Here is a 17,627-nt window from a genome sequence, read left to right as displayed (position 1 = left end):
GTTCTAAGCCTCACCTCTGTTGATCCCCAATTTCTCACTTGATGGCCCCCCTGCGACTGTGCCTGTCTTAGGTTGTTCCTCCCTTGAGGAATCTTACCTGTCTCTGGCTAACCAGTCATCTTCTGGGGCCATACAGGAAGATGTAAAGTTGGTAGGTAAGAGAGAAGCCATATTGTTTGAAAAGGTTAGCTTTTTTTTCTTTGCAGATTTATGCCCTGTGGCTTCTATGCCCAGCATTTGTCTTGAGGTATCTTTACCACCTGGAGGAATTATGATACTCGGTGAATTCAATATGAGGCACAAATTCTATTTAAGGGTTGTAATTAGGAAGGAAGAAGAAAAGCTATAGAGGTAGCAAACGGAAGAAAACATGGGAGGATTGATTATTTCTTGGACCTATCTTCTTGTAGAGTAACTTAAGCTTGTATAGGTTTTAAATTACTAATTAAATTGTGCACACACATTAACATAATAGGAATACAGTTACATAACCAAAGCAGATCTATAATTACCAGCCATCTCCAGTGAAGCCAAGAAAACCAGTTAGGCACCCTAGGCATTTGTGAAAATTTGTTTATGATATGATGGATACTGTCCAACTGTACTTGAACAGTCTGAGAGAAATCAGACAAATTAAAACAACCCATTCCTGGGAACTGTTCACATCCCATATGTTCTTTTAACAGTAGAGAGTCTGTAGTTGTAAGATTTTGGAGCACTACAACCTGCACTTCTCCTAATTCTTGGTTGAGTTCCAACAGTATAGATCCAGTCAAATTTGTTGTTTTACTGAAAGCACAGGCCCGCTCAGATATCTCCTTCTTCATTCCAATGGCAAGTCCAGGAATTGGTGGGATGGATGCAGCTACAACTGCAGCATCGCCTGGTTCTTTGTTGAGGTTTTTTGATGATCATGTTCTGGTATGACTCTTCCAGAGAGTGCTGATGTTGGAAGTTCTTCTTCATATCGTATTTTAGTTCATTTTCTGGGTAGCCAAATTAGGCTTTGATCCTCTGTATAAACACAAACAGGCCCTTTGCCCACACTTTGATATGCCCTTTATACCATTGTGTAGAACTCACTGGAGGTCACCACACAGGAACTGCTTTTTTATTAAGAGAAAGGAATATTATCAGAAAAGTGTACCTCCATAGCTGATCATCTGACACCCTTTAAGTGATCAAAATTAAGGATATTTAAAGCATGCAGTAATCGTTGATTTACAGTTAGTTTTATCCTATCAGGGAGTAATCCCCCTTTCCTTTCTTTCTTTTTTTTAATTTTGTTATCTTTAATCTACACTTACATGAAGAATATTATGTTTACTTGGCTCTCCCCGTACAAGTCCCCGCTATAAACCCCTTTAGAGTCACTGTCCATCAGCATAGCAAAATGTTGTAGAATCACTACTTGTCTTCTCTGTGTTGTACAGCCTTCCTCTTTCTTCTACCCCCCATGCATGCTAATCTTAATATGCCCCTTCTTCTCCCTCCCGCTTATCCCTTCCTACCCACCCATCCTCCCCAGTTCCTTTCCCTTTGGTACCTGTTAGTCCATTCTTGGGTTCTGTGATTCCGCTGCTGTTTTGTTCCTTCAGTTTTTCCTTTGTTCTTATACTCCACAGATGAGTGAAATCATTTGGTATTTCTCTTTCTCCACTTGGCTCATTTCACTGAGCATAATACCCTCCAGCTCCATCCATGTTGCTGAAAATGGTAGGATTTGCCCTCTTCTTATGGCTGAGTAGTATTCCATTGTGTATACGTACCACATCTTCTTTATCCATTCATCTACCAATGGACATTTAGGTTGCTTCCAATTCTTGGCTATTGTAAATAGTGCTGTGATAAACATAGGGGTGCATCTGTCTTTCTCAAACTTGATGGCTGCGTTCTTAGGGTAAATTCCTAGGAGTGGAATTCCTGGGTCAAATGGTAAGTCTGTTTTTAGCATTTTGATGAACCTCCATACTGCTTTCCACAATGGTTGAACTAATTTACATTCCCACCAGCAGTGTAGGAGGGTTCCCCTTTCTCCACAACCTCGCCAACATTTGTTGTTGTTTGTCTTTTGGATGGCAGCCATCCTTACTGGTGTGAGGTGGTACCTCATTGTAGTTTCAATTTGCATTTCTCTGATAATTAGTGATGTGGAGCTTCTTTTCATGTGTCTGTTGGCCATCTGTATTTCTTTTTTGGAGAACTGTCTGTTCAGTTCCTCTGCCCATTTTTTAATTGGATTATTTGATTTATGTTTGTTGAGGCGTGTGAGCTCTTTATATATTTTGGATGTCAAGCCTTTTTCGGATCTGTCATTTACAAATATATTCTCCCATACTGTAGGGTTCCTTTTTGTTCTATTGATGGTGTCTTTTGCTGTACAGAAGCTTTTCAGCTTAATATAGTCCCACTTGTTCATTTTTGCTGTTGTTTTCCTTGCCTGGGGAGATATGTTCAAGAAGAAGACACTCATGTTTATGTCTAAGAGGTTTTTGCCTATGTTTTTTTCCACGAGTTTAATGGTTTCATGCCTTACATTCAGGTCTTTGATCCATTTTGAGTTTACTTTTGTATATGGGGTTAGACAATGGTCCAGTTTCATTCTCCTACATGTCGCTGTCCAGTTTTGCCAGCACCATCTGTTGAAGAGACTGTCATTTTCCCATTGTATGTCCATGGCTCCTTTATCAAATATTAATTGACGATATATGTTTGGGTTAATGTCTGGAGTTTCTTGTCTGTTCCACTGGTCTGTGGCTCTGTTCTTGTGCCAGTACCAAATTATCTTGATTACTATGGCATTATAGTAGAGCTTGAAGTTGGGGAGTAAGATCCCCCCTACTTTATTCTTCTTTCTCAGGATTGCTTTGGCTATTTGAGGTCTTTGGTGTTTCCATATGAATTTTTGAATTATTTGTTCCAGTTCATTGAAGAATGTTGCTGGTAATTTGATAGGGATTGCATGAAATCTGTATATTGCTTTGGGCAGTGTGGCCATTTTGATGATATTAATTCTTCCTAGCTACGAGCATGGGATGAGTTTCCATTTGTTAGTGTCCCCTTTAATTTCTCTTAAGAGTGACTTGTAGTTTTCAGGGTATAGGTCTTTCACTTCCTTGCTTAGGTTTATTCTATTCTTTTTGATGCAATTGTGAATGGAATTGTTTGCCTGATTTGTCTTTCTATTGGTTCATTGTTAGTGTATAGGAAAGTTACAGATTTCTGTGTGTTAATTTTGTATCCTGCAACTTTGCTGTGTTCCAATATCAGTTCTAGTAGTTTTGGAGTGGAGTCTTTTGAATTTTTTTATGTACAATATCATGTCATCTGCAAATAGTGACAGTTTAACTTCTTCTTTACCAATATGGATTCCTTGTATTTCTTTGTTTTGTCTGATTGCCATGGCTAGGAATTCCAGTACTATGTTAAATAGCAGTGGGGAGAGTGGGCATCCCTGACTAGTTCCCGATCTCAGAGGAGAATCTTTCAGCTTCTCGCTGTTCAGTATAATGTTGGCTGTGAGTTTATGATATATGGCCTTTATTATGTTGAGGTATGTGCTCTCTATTGCCAGTTTGCTGAGAGTGTTTATCATGAATGGATGTTGAATTTTGTCAAATGCTTTTTCAGCATCTATGGAGATGATCATGTCATTTTCGTCTTTCTTTTTTTCATGTGCTGGATGATGTTGATGGATTTTCGAATGTTGTACTATCCTTGCATCCCTGGAATGAATCCCACTTGGTAATGGTGTATGATCCTTTCGATATACTTTTGAATTCAGTTTGCTAATATTATTAAGTATTTTTGCATCCATATTCATCAGGGATATTGGTCTGTAATTTCCTTTTTTGGTGGGGTCTTTGCCTGATTTTGGTATTAGGGTGATGTTGGCTTCATAAAATGAGTTTGGGAGTATTCCCTCCTCTTCTATTTTTTGGAAAACTTTAAGGACAATGGGTATTATGTCTTCTCTGTGTGTCTGATAAAATTCCGAGGTAAATCCATCTGGCTGGGGTGTTTTGTTCTTGGGTGTTTTTTGATTATAATTTCAATTTCTTTGTTTGTAATTGGTTTGTTTAACTTTTGTGTTTCTTCCTTGGTCAGTCTTGGAAGGTTTTGTTTTTCTAGGAAGTTGTCCATTTCTTCTAGGCTTTCCAGCTTGTTGGCATATACGTTTTCATTGTAGTCTTTAATAATTCTTTGTATTTCTGTGGAGTCTGTCATGATTTTTCCGTTCTCATTTCTGATTCTGTTCATTTGTGTTGATTTTTTTTTTCTCTTAATAAGTTTGGCTAGAGGCTTATCTATTTTGTTTATTTTCTCAAAGATCCAGCTCTTGGTTTCGTTGATTTTTGCTATTGTTTTATTCTTCTCAATTTTGTTTATTTCTTCTCTGATCTTTATTATGTCCCTCCTTCTGCTGACCTTAGGCCTCATTTGTTCTTCTTTTTCCAGTTTCGATAATTGTGATGTTAGATTATTCATTTGGAATTGTTCTTGCTTCTTCAAGTGTGCCTGGATCACTATATACTTTCCTCTTAAGACTGCTTTCGCTGCGTCCCAGAGAAGTTGGGGCTTTGTGTTGTTGTCATTTGTTTCTGTATATATTCCTTGATCTCTATTTTAATTTGTTCGTTGATCCATTGACTATTTAGGAGCATGTTTTTAAGCCTCCATGTGTTTGTGAGCCTTTTTGGTTTCTTTGTAGAATTTATTTCTACTTTTATACCTTTGTGGTCTGAAAAACTGGTTGGTAGAATTTCAATATTTTGGATTTTGCTGAGGCTCCTTTTGTGGGCTATTATGTGGTCTATTCTGGAGAATGTTCCATGTGCACTTGAGAAGAATGTATATCCTGTTGCTTTTGGATGTAGAGTTCTTTAGATGTTTATTAGGTCCATCTACTCTACTGTGTTGTTCAGTGCTTCTGTGTCCTTACTTATTTTCTGCCCGGTGGATCTATCCTTTGGGGTGAGTGGTGTGTTGAAGTCTCCTAAAATTAGTGCATTGCAGTCTATTTCCCCCTTTAGTTCTGTTAGTATTTGTTTCACATATGCTGGTGCTCCCGTGTTGGGTGCATATATATTTAGAATGGTTATATCCTCTTGTTGGACTGAGCCCTTTATCATTATGTAGTGTCCTTCTTTAGCTCTTGTTACTTTCTTTTTTTTTGAAGTCTATTTTGTCTGATATGAGTACTGCAACCCCTGCTTTCTTCTCACTGTTGTTTGCCTGAAATATGTTTTTCCATCCCTTGACTTTTAGTCTGTACATGTCTTTGGGTTTGAGGTGAGTTTCTTGTAAGCAGCATATGGATGGGTCTTGCTTTTTTATCCATTCTGTTACTCTGTGTCTTTTGATTGGTGCATTCAGTCCATTTACATTTAGGGTGACTATTGAAAGATATGTACTTATTGCCATTGCAGGCTTTAAATTCGTGGTTACCAAAGGTTCAGTCTAATGTTAGCCTGATGGGTTTTCCTTTATAGGTGACCTTTTTCTCTCTAGCTGCCTTGTCCTTGATATTTGCCATTTTAATTATTATGTTTCTTGGTGTTGTCCTCCTTGGATCCTTTCTGTTGGGGGTTCTGTGTATTTCCGTGGTCTGTTTGATTATTTCCTCCTCCAGTTTTGGGAAGTTTTCAGCAATTATTTCTTCCAAGATACTTTCCATCCCTTTTCCTCTCTCTTTGTCTTCTGGTACCCCTTTAATGCAGATATTGTTCCTTTTGGATTGGTCACACAGTTCTCTTAATATTGTTTCATTCCTGGAGATCCTTTTATCTCTCTCTGTGTCAGCTTCTATGCATTCCTGTTCTCTGGTTTCAATTCCATCAATGGCCTCTTGCATCTTATCCATTCTGCTTATAAATCCTTCCAGAGTTTGTTTCATTTCTGTAATCTCCTTTCTGGCATCTGTGATCTCCCTCCAGACTTCATCCCATTTCTTTTGCATATTTCTCTGCATCTCTGTCAGCATGTTTATGATTTTTATTTTGAATTCTTTGTCAGGAAGACTGGTTAGGTCTGTCTCCTTCCCTGGTCTGTCTGTGATCTTGGTTTGCCTGTAATTTTGTGTTTTCATGGTGATAGGAATAGTTTGCAGAGCTGGGACGAGTGATGGCTTCAAGAACTTCCCTTCTTGCTGGTTCGTGGCCTTCTTGTCTTGGGAGAACAGTAACCTCTAGTGGCTTGTGCTGGGTAGCTGTGTGCAGACAGGGCTTCTGCTTCTTGCCCAGCTGTTATGGAGTTTATCTCCACTGTGGGTGTGTCCTGGCTCGTGCTGCTCCTCCAAAGTCGTGGAGTCGCATTGGAGGGGGAGCGGCTGGGAGGCTATTTATCTCTGTAAGGGGCCTCCATGTTCCCTGCAGCCCAGGGGATTAGAGTGCCAAGAGATCCCCAGATTCCCTACCTCTGGACTAAGTGTCCCACCCTGCCCCTTTAAGACTTCCAAAAAGCACCCGCCAAAAAAAAAAAAATGGCCACTCATTTTTCATTATTCTCCGGTGCCAGCCTCATGCCCCCACTGACCGTTCTTGTTGCCCTGTTTCCCTAGTATCCAGGGCCCTGCGCATACACTGTGTCTGCGCTTTGGTCTGGATGGCTGGGGCTGGGTGTTCAGCAGTCCTGGGCTCCCTCTCCCTCCCTGCTGACTCCTCTCCTCCTGCCAGGAGCTGGGGGTAGGGGCACTCGGGTGTCACTGGGCCGGGGCTTGTATCTTACCCACTTTGCGAGGCGCTGGGTTCTTGCAGGTGTGGATGTGGTCTGGATGTTGTCCTGTGTCCTCTGGTCTCTATTTTAGGAAGAGTTGTCTTTGTTATATTTTCATAGATATATGTGGTTTTGGGAGGAGATTTCTGCTGCTCTGCTCACGCTGCCATCTTGGCTCCGCCTCTGATCTTCCATTATTTTATAGGCTGTTTATTTCCAAGTTGTCATAGTAGATACTTTTACTTTTGATTTATAATTAAATAAAGAATATCTTATTTAAGGATTAATTTTTCAGCAAGGAAAGTAAAAAAAAAAACAATTTTAGCCTCTGCTTTTAGAAGAATGAATTAAAAATCTTGTTTCTGTGACAGTTTTATTATCTGTATTAGGAAAATATTTTCTATTTCATGTGACATAATATACTGATCTCTTTTCCATTTCCTCACTTAATGCTCCACTCACAGAATCATAGATGTTTGTTATATGTTGATGGGAATGATGCATGAACAAAACCAGGAAGAACTATGGACCTTTAGAATGAGTCCTTCTTTAACCATTGCATTGAAATACTTACTAAATAATGCTTACTAAATAAATGCTTTCTGTGTGTCTGATGTTCTTCACATTATTTTATTCAATGCTTCTATATCTCCTATGAAATAAATGTTTTATTCACATGTGAAATGCAAATGATAGGTGCTAGGGATGTGCTTAGTGTAAATAAAATATAGACATGGCCTTTTTTTTCATTGAGCTTACAGTTTAATGGGGATCAACTTTTAGAAATTAGATGGGGTTAATGTTATAATAGGGCAAAAACAGCAATGAACTTCGGTTAGAAGAAAGGACTAGAATAAGTGACAGTGGTTCCAGGCAAATCATTCCATGTCAGAATTCCTAAAGGTCAAGAGTGGAGAATTCATTATCAATGGAGAATAGGGTGGGGATTTAGTTTGGAGACATTTTAATAAGGGCCTCGCAAGCCTTTTTAAGTTTGAACTTGATGCTAAGAGTAATAAAACCACTGTAATATTTTAAACACTCGTATGCAATGATCAGAGTTTAGATCCAAAGGGTAATAATAAGATATTATTTTAATAAGAATGCAGAATTAGTAAAAGAATATATACAAAACTTGACATAGGCAGACTGACTTGGAGGCTGCTGACTTTACTTCAAGCCAGAAGTGACAGTCATTTGGGCTGAATTGTGGCTGTGAGGTGGGAGAGATGGGGACATATGAGAGCAGTGTTTAGAAGGCATCTTCAACAGGCTTTGAGGACTAAATACAGGGGAAAGGGAGACAGAGAAGCTTAGAATTTGGTGTTTGGGAGTATCCATCTCTGGGAAAAGGAAGAATTACCAGCAGGAAGATGAGTTCAATTTGGGATAAGAAGGTCAAAGGACAACCGGGAACATGGTGTCAGAGAACATTCTAGGGAGCCAGTGGTGTACGTGTTGCCACTGTTGCCAAGGGTCAAGTAAAATAAGAAGAGCATGCTTTCTAATCCATTTTACAACTTGATCAAACCTCCTATCCCAGGAATCTGATTTGTCTTGTAACTTTTCTCTATTTACATAGTTTGTAATTTCTAGAGTGAGATTAGAGCTAGCATTTGTGACTTTAAAGCTCATTTTACTTCTTTCATCCTATCAGTCACTTTTCATATTTTAAAATACATGTCTCCTAAATAGATTTTACAGTTTCATTTAACCTTTTTTGTCCTTCTGCTATTCTTTATGTTTTAATATGTTTAGTCCATTCACATTTGATGTCATCATCATTTATATGCTTGAATGTAGGTTTAACTTAATTATTTTCTGCTTTACCCCACCATTTTTTTGTTCCCTTGTTTTTGCTTTCTTACTTTTTTATTATTTGATTTTTTTTCTTTTGGGGATTCAACTTTTTTCTTTCTTTTTTAAAAATTTTTTTGGGAATTAAACTTTAATATGCCTATTGTTTTTAAAAATACCTCCTGAACTTTTTAATATCTGCTCTAGGGATTATACTATGCAAACTTAACTTTTCACATTAATATTGAGCAACTTGTTAAAATGAGAAACTTTGCATGTATTCTTCTTCTATTGTCCTGTATGTTACAGTTGTCAGATATAAATTATCTTCACAAATTTGAAACCCCACAAGACAACACTGCACATTTTTTTAATACAGGTATGTGTATTTTCAAGAGATTAAGGGGAAAAATAATCTTTTAGGTTCACTCAAATATCGATCATTTCTGATATTCCTCCCTGGTTTCTGAAGTTTTAACTTCTCCTTTGAGTCTTTTCCCTTCAGTATAAAAAAGTTTCTTATACTTTTCTTGTAGTACAATCCTGATTGCAAAATATGTTCTTAGATTCCAGTAATTGAAAAGTCCCTTATTTAAGTTTTTTTTCTATGAAGGTATAAAAAAGGATTTTTTTATATGAAATTCTGGCTTAATTTTTTTTTCCTCCTCATTCTGAACTTCAGGGTATTGTTCCGTCAACTAGTTTCCATAATTTCAGATGAATTTCCTTGGTTATATGACTGTTTTTCTTTGGCTGTTTTCAAAATATTATCTTTATTTTTGTTTTTCAATAATTTGATTGCCATGTGCTTTGGTATGGTAACCTTTTTGTTTATGTAGTTTGGGATTGGCTGAGAACTTGTAAAATTATGTGTTTGTTTTGCAAAATTTGAAAGTTTCTGGCCATTATTTTTTCAAATCATTTTCTGTTCTGTTTCTTGTTTTCTTCCTGGGAATACAATTACAGAATGTAAGACATTTTTACATTGTTTCATGTGACTGAATTCTGTTTCTCTTTCCATTTCTTTTCTGTTTGTTTCTCAAATTGGATAAATTCTCAAGTTTCCTGACTCCCGTGTTGTTTCTATTCTACTTCAAAGCCCATCCAGTAATATTTTTCAGATATTTTAGCTTTTAATTTTAAAAATATTTTCTATTATTCTACTGAGTGTTTTTTGATTACAAGCTTATTTCCTTTACCTCATCAGACCTTACAGTAACTGCTTTAAGTCCTTGTCTGATAATTCAAGCATTTAGAACATCTAGAGGCCAATGTCTATTGGATATTGTTTTGATTGTTTCCCATGAAAATACGTCACATTTTCCTGGCATTTAATATATTTTGCAATGCATTCTGGATTTGTTATGGAGACTTGGGTGTTCTTATATTCCCACCAAGTGCTGATTTTCTTGTTTTAGCACAGCAGTTGATTTAGTTCAACTCAAAATGCAAACTCTTACCACCCTCACAGTTGGCAGTGATACACGTCTCAGTTGAGTATGCTTTCATTCTGCCCCATGCATGGTTCAAAGGTCGGTCAATTATACATTTACACACAGAATTTGTGGTTTCTGTTCTTTATCTGTCCCTTTTCTGGGGGTTTCCCACCCAACTGGAATAATGTTTATTCTTCGTGGCCACCCTGGGGCTCAGTCAAGTTGACATAAAATTAGCCATCACATCTTATTAGGTTCATGTTCATATTTCGAGTGTTTGCCTGGAAAATGCACATTGTCTACTTAAGGCATGCTGGTTTACTGTTCATCAACTTTCATGCAATTTAAAGTCACCAGTCATTGACAAAATATTTCTGCACTCTATAAACATTCTCTCATATCTGCCTATGTTTTTAATCCTCCTTTTCTTTCCCTAACAGCACTGTCAAATAGAACTTTCTGCAATGGTGGAAATGCTCTATAGCCCCACTGTCCAATATAGCTTTGAGTTAGCCACATGTGGCTGTGAACACTTGAAATGTGGCTAGTGTGACAGAGGAATTGAATTCTCAATTTTAGTTAATTTGAATTTAAACAGCCACATTTGGGTAACGTTTACCATATGGATAGTGTTGTCTTTGAATGTGTTTTTACTTCCTTTGTCAAAATGTGTTAGCTATCCTGGTCTATGTCTCTAATTATTACTTTGATTTAGTCAGTTAATTAATAATAATTTATGGCTTGACACTATGTGTAAGAGTTCATGTTTGGCATGATCTTCTCTCCCTTTCTCAGTCTTAGCATCTTTATAAATTTTTTCAATTATGTTTATATCTGAGAGTTATTGATCTCTTCTAACACACACACACACACACACACAAATACAGTCAAAATCCTGTTACCTTCACTGTTACCTAAAAAAGTAAAATGTGTTTTCTAAATGTATACTCACTGTAATTGTTCTCCTTTTACCAATCTTTGTAAGCATGTGAAAAATAGTATAGAACTATAATTTTTCCCATGGAAACTGTTAATACAAATTGTTTGTTGTGCTGTATTTCTGAAGCCTTCTGACCCTCATCTATTTTCTGGGAAAATTATTTTTAAGCTTTTCAAGAGACTCCCCCCTTAATCTCTGCTACTTTTTTAAGTGCTGGCAATTAGCACTGATTGGATTAGGTATTGCTAATTTTGTAGAAATAATATCTTTAAAAATAAGTCCTCACAATGAATTTTTTATATGTTTAATTTTGCACAGTGGATGTGACTTTTTAACACACTGTTTCATGACTTATACTTTATATATTATAATTTTTACAAATTATTTCATGTATTTTGATATTTTTCCTTTCAGGACCACCAAACAATTTTGAGAGCATGGGCTGTAAAGGATTTTGCTCCAAATTGCCCTTTGTATGTTCAGATATTAAAGCCTGAAAATAAATTCCATATAAAATTTGCTGGTAAGTTTAATTTCAAATGAAATACTTTGAATTACCTCAAGCTCCAGTTATGGTAGTAAGAGTTATGTCTCTGAAGTTAGTAGCAAATTAATATAATTTATAGAATAGAATGGTTTCCTTTTTATCATCTACTTGTTATACAAGAATTTACTCCAAATTGTGACAAAATAATGTTTTATTGTGAATCTTTTATTTTTTATATAACTTAGTGATTTTGGAAACTGAATTTACTGGATACTTTGGGAAGCCTAGACTAGCACTGATACTTTTGGGCATAATATAGACACAGGTTTCAAATGCTATATCTATTGTTATATATATATTTAAACATAGTTAATACCTTGCTATAGATTTAATATACATATAAACTTACCATTCAGTAGAGTAATATATCAAAATGTATCCAAGTATATTTAAATAGATTTAATTTGGCAGAGATTTTGAAACAGTTCAAGAGAAGGACACGTGAATTTTTTATGGTGGCATTGTTTTTAAAGTAATTATTCACATGAGATTATACTTTAAACGTTAGGAAATTGAACAGTAAAATTACACTGAATTATTTTCTTAAATGCTTCTGTAGTTGCTAATTTTGACCCAGGTAGTAATTCATACACCTTTTTTTGTTTTTTAACGTTGTATTTTACCTTAATAGTCTAAAGCTTCAAGATTCTTTAAAATGTAAATGATTTTAATTGTGTTTGCAAAATGTATTTCCTTCAGAATATTTGTTCACATATCCTAAAATACTTGCCTATTAGTATGATATTTAAATTAAAAATGATAAACAATAAGAAATTTTTAAATAATGAAGTTATTGTTATTCAACTTGCTCTTTTATCTTTTAGACTTGCTACTAATAACATCAGTGGCTGCATTTTAGTATCTCTTTGGAAGTTTTCTTTTCAAGTACTAATCACAGAGAATCTGATTTAAATAGCTTAAATGGCGCTAAGGTTTAAGCCTTTTTCCTACACTGAAAATTAAAAATAACAGCACCTCCTCTGTGAAGGACTTTGTGAAATCAAATGGAAAAACACATGTAAATACTCCTGTTACATATGTAATTGATATTCAGGAACTGTCAGTTGTTTATCTAAAGGCTCTTTGTAAATAAGCTGCCTTATTCTTATTATACTTAGCAAAAGGAATATTTTTGCAAAGCTTTCATCATACCTGATAATGTTGCTATGGTAAAAAATTTAAGGAAAGCAGTAATGACGTCAAGCATTAGGTAGAATTCCTAAAAATAATTTAAATTTGAGTGCCACCACTTCAGATTTAGGTAGGCCAATTAGTATTTTAGGCTTATTTTCCTCTCCTGTTAAATGGCCATAATATACATGCTGTGTCTTTTCCATTGGCTAGGATCAGAAGTAAGGGTTAAATGGTGTCTGAAACAGATCAGGTGTTCAGTAAATGGATATTGAATGTGGATCTTAAAACAATATGTAGTTTCAGAGGACAGTTTGTAATTTGGAATGTCTTAAAATTCAGAGTGAACTCTGATTCTTTTTTCTGTTCTTGAGCCAGCCAGCCATTGTTATCCTCACAACAGATACATAAAATTAATTGAAAAAGTCTGTTACTACAAACAAAAAATTACAAAGACTATTTGCATTGATTCTTTTTAATATTCTTATTTTACCATTATTTTGATCAGCTCGCTTAAATTGATGAATATTTAAAAGCTTTATTGCAATAACTATCTCAATATTTCTCATTTATGGCAACTGATGAAATTCCTTTTAATAATGTCTGTATTCTTTTATGGCTGAGATTACAACATCTCAGAGGGGCTCTCTTTATATTGTAAAAGGATGAAAGAGTCCTATCTTCATTCAAGTGCCATAAAAAACAGTTTGGGGTGATATATGAGACTTTCAAACCATTATAATATATTTTATATCTCAGAATGAAGTTAAAAAGTTTATGGCCTTTACCTTTCAAAGAAGCAGTTTATCAAACTGTCAGTTTGTGTGGTAGATTGTTAAATTAATGGCCTCCAACGAACCATATTCCCTTTGTCTGTCCTGTTCTGATGGTACTTTGCAGTTTATTTCATGAAGAGCTGAAATGTATTTTCTCACCCCTTAAATATGGGCTGGCCTTATGACTTGCTTTGATGTGTAGAATTTTGAGAAATAAAATTTCAGTTGTTTTAAGTCCCTAAGTTTTGTATTTATTTGTTACCCAGCAATAGATAACTCGTATCATTTTCATAATAAAGTAATAATTGCTTTAATCTTAAACCACATTTATTTGGTAATATTCATTATATTTGTGTCTTTGTGTTCTCATGTTAAATATCATATCTAATTACCACAAGATAGGAAATGAGTTATTTTTATTTTTTATTTCTACTTATTTAAATAGCCTCTTCAATATACCCTAAATTGTGAAACTTCTACAATGACTACAATTTATAGATTTTTAAAAGTAAATCCATGTTTTTAAAAAATGAAGAATGGAAATTTTAATCAAATTGTGAATATATAAAATATTAGAAACAAAGACAATGTAGCAACCTAGCAACTATTACTTTATGCAGGTCTACCATTCAGATCATTTATTTATCCTGTTCTCCTGAGCAAAATGAGAATAGTCTTTCATTACAGTAAATTATTTGTTATACTATTGAGTTAAATATTGTACTATTATTATGCTATTACAATTAAAATAATGCATACCTTGATTATATTCACAAGGGAAAAGTCCATATAGACATGATTTCAGCAGCAGACATGCTTGTTATTTTGTTGCTCATACTCATTTCAAGAGAGGGAGGTAAACATCTTACGTCTTAAGAGAGAAAGAATAAAATCCTGAGTAGAATAATAGTTATGATAAAAGGTTTCTCAATATAAACCAAGTATCCTAAAAATTATGAGACTCAATAGCATAAAAAAATACTGCACAGATAATTTGATCATTTATATCAGGCAAATTTCTTAAGAACAAAATAAACTCAAATAGATTTATAGAAAAACAATTTACTTTCATTAATTTGTCCTTTTAAAATAAAATTTTCAGAGATTAATATTGCAAATTCTGGAATGAGACCATCTTTGATTAAATCTTCATTCTACTTTATACTACCTGTATGACTCAGGCTTCTTAAATTCTCTAAAATCTGAGTTCTTCAGTATATGAAATGAAGATAATAAGAGAAACTAATCTATAGGGTTGTTATGATTAAAAAAATACTCAAAAGAACATCAGCCACTAGTAATCGGTACTTCCCAGACTGATGATCCTCACTGACCTTGAGCGCCCATTTCCCATCTTCCTAACCGGTTTGTATTATCTTTGTTTCCAGGAAAAGTAACTGAGGATTTCCCAGAATGTTTTACAAACAGATTACTATAGTCATTCAAAATGCACATACTTCTCATTTTGCATATTTTTTCTAGAGAATAGAATGAGAAAGTTGTCCACCCACCTCATTTTGTGGGGCTGACATAGGCTTGAAACAAAATTCATTAAGGATAGTATTAGAAATGATAATTAAGGGCCAATTTAATTGAGTTGATGCAGTTGAAAAATATATATTAGCAAAACAGTGTATTTAATAAATGATATATCACCACAAAGTTGAAATTATTCCAGAAACAGATAACCATGTAAAAGGAGAAAATACTGTTGTGATTTCAGTGGATCAAACAAAAAGCATTTGAGAGGAAATTCAGTCTCTATTCACAATTAAATTCAGTATCTATTCACAATTAAAAAAGAAAAAGAAAAAAAGAAGTGTTAGAAAGCTACAAGAACTCCTTAACCTAAGGAATGTTATCTACAAGATAACTTACAGGAAAAAAGAATATTTAATGAACATATATTGAAAGTCTATCCTTAAGATTAGGTGCAAACAAGGGTTCCTGCTAAAACCACTTTTACTTAGCATGTTCCTGGAAGGAATAAACATTGGAAAGTGAGGAATAAAATGGTCATAATCCACATAAGATTCTTTACAAAAATTCAAGAGAATTTTTCTTTCCTCCCTAAATATCTTTTCCTAAGGGAAGGTTGTCCATTTATATGATTTCCAAAATTAAATCTTTCCCTCAATATCCACTCTGAGCTCCAGTCTTGGGTCTCTCCTGCTTAGTCAATAGTTCCTATTAGGTTTCTAATAGCTGTTTCAAATGATGGTATCTGGAAATAGTTATTAATTTTCCCTGACCGAAAATTTGCTTTTTCCCCATTCTTTCCAGCATCATCGATGTAGAACCCAAAGCAAAACCCACACATTGTTCTTCTGCTGTTTGCATCCAACCCATCCAGTCCTATAGGTTACAGTCCTTGAATATCTCAGGCTTACCCACTGACACGACCCTAGTCCGTGCCGCTATCATGCTTCACTTAGACTGTTTCAAAACATTCCCCTTTCTGTTTCTCTCAGGTATTCACAAGCTGTGTCTGTAAGCTTACTGCTGCTCTTCGTATTCCCCAGCTCATTTGCAACAGGGACTGCCATTTGTGTGTATAACAGGCAGCCACATCTTCATACCTTCCGTGTCACTAGTTTCCTCTTTTCAATACATTGATGCCAACAATTTACAACCTCATCATTTTTAAAAGATTCTTTCTGGTGGATGATTTTTTTTTTTTTGTCAACCTCTGTAAATCAAAGTTGAATGGTAATTAATATAGCTTTGGTTATGTTAAGTCTCTTTTCCATATGTGAGAAATAGAAGTGACAGTTTGTACTGCAACATAGGAAAAAAATGACAACATTCCATAGTTATGATTAATAGGAAAATGTGATTTTATAACATCTTGTATTCTCTGTTAACCTCCTGTGGGACTAGCGATTCTAGTAAAGCCCTTTTCAAGGTCAAATATCTGATCTGAAATAACATGGAAAAAAGACCATGTCTCCCCATTGTTGAGCCCTTCATAAATTGTCTCCACTTAGTGGCAAAACCATGATGAAAAAGGCAAAACATGACGGTTGATCAATTTTTGGATTTGTTCCTGAAAGCCCAAATTTGCATGTAGCCCACATTTTAATAAGAATAAAACCAAATATATATCTCTTTCTTCATTCTATATTCCAAATATCATTTTAAAAAACCCACTAAACAGGAAAAAAATGTACTTTACTAGAAAAATAACTCTTATTGAAAACCCTTGAATAAACTTAAAAAATAAACTGTGTTCTCAAATTAGTCAGTTGACTCTAAAAGAAGTTTGCTATTTGTCTTCCATTCAGATAAAATTACTCCAAATATCACTGGGAGATGAATCCATGTTATATGAGTAATTCAATTACTAAATTTAGGTTACCACTCTATCCTCAATCCTAAATAAACTGTTAGGTCATCTGTGAATATGCAGTTTCCTTTGTTTTTTGGTCAACTAATTATCTTTTAACTAAGGGTCCTATGAAAATTTCCCACTTTATTTTAACAGATATAAGAAGACATTATAATCAAAATTTTAAGTTTTTACCCACAAGTAAGAGTAAAGAATATAAAAAGCGGTTTGTAAATGAATTTGTGAATTTTCTATGAATTCTATTTTCCATGGTTTGAATATGATATTTTATAAGTCAACAGAACTTGAATTAAAGTTGGTGAATGAAAGGAAGAGTCCTACCACAATCAGTAAAGTGTTAACTGAATGAAATATTTTCTACTACACAACTAAAACATGCCTGGAAGAATGAGTCATTATACTAGAACAGTACGAGTTACTTCTGTGAATTTAAAGAAAAAAAGATTTCAATTGCAATAAACGTTTAAAATTTAGGCAAGAGTAAGTACTTCTTAATATTAACAATACTGTACAAACACGTATCTTTCTCATAGTTGATAGTCATGGCTTCCATTATAAAAACAGTATTGTTTAAAATACACACAATCATACAACTTGGAGGAATGATTTGACTAAAACTGGAGGTCTTATTCCAGGTCAGCTGAAACACTGGACATTCCAATGCCTCATTTTTTTCCTGCCCAAAGAAGGGAATGTAAAGATATTTCCAAGCAATATAAATATTGGAAATTATCTTAGCTGTTTTTAAATGACATATTTGTGCAAAGGCTTGACTTCCACTAAGTGGTGAGGTATGAGTTTTTCATGCTGAATAATATTTTCATTTCTCATATAACACCCAAATGGACATCATTTTAAACTTCATTCTTACAATATACTTAAGAACAGAATGCTTTGAATCCCTATATTTTCAAGATAAAATACCAAAACTGAAAAT

General features: G+C 34.7%; 1 protein-coding gene across 6 annotated transcripts in view; it reads left to right on the top strand.

Annotated features, from left to right (window-relative positions):
* The window catches only part of KCNT2 (potassium sodium-activated channel subfamily T member 2), a 451,692-nt gene that overhangs the window by 237,941 nt on the left and 196,124 nt on the right, over positions 1–17,627 (top strand). For all 6 annotated transcript variants that reach the window (XR_012125235.1, XM_073221980.1, XM_073221978.1 and 3 more), the window contains one exon: positions 11,302–11,410. Coding sequence is in view for 5 of the 6 variants with exons in the window: in XM_073221980.1 (XP_073078081.1) it covers positions 11,302–11,410 (109 nt within the window). In the remaining variant the exon portion in view is untranslated. The remainder of the gene's footprint in view (positions 1–11,301; positions 11,411–17,627) is intronic.

This window comes from Manis javanica, chromosome 14 (genome assembly GCF_040802235.1).
Source record: "Manis javanica isolate MJ-LG chromosome 14, MJ_LKY, whole genome shotgun sequence".
Lineage (NCBI taxonomy): Eukaryota > Metazoa > Chordata > Mammalia > Pholidota > Manidae > Manis > Manis javanica.
Note: the sequence above shows the minus strand (reverse complement) of the source record. Positions and strands in the feature narration are given on the sequence as shown.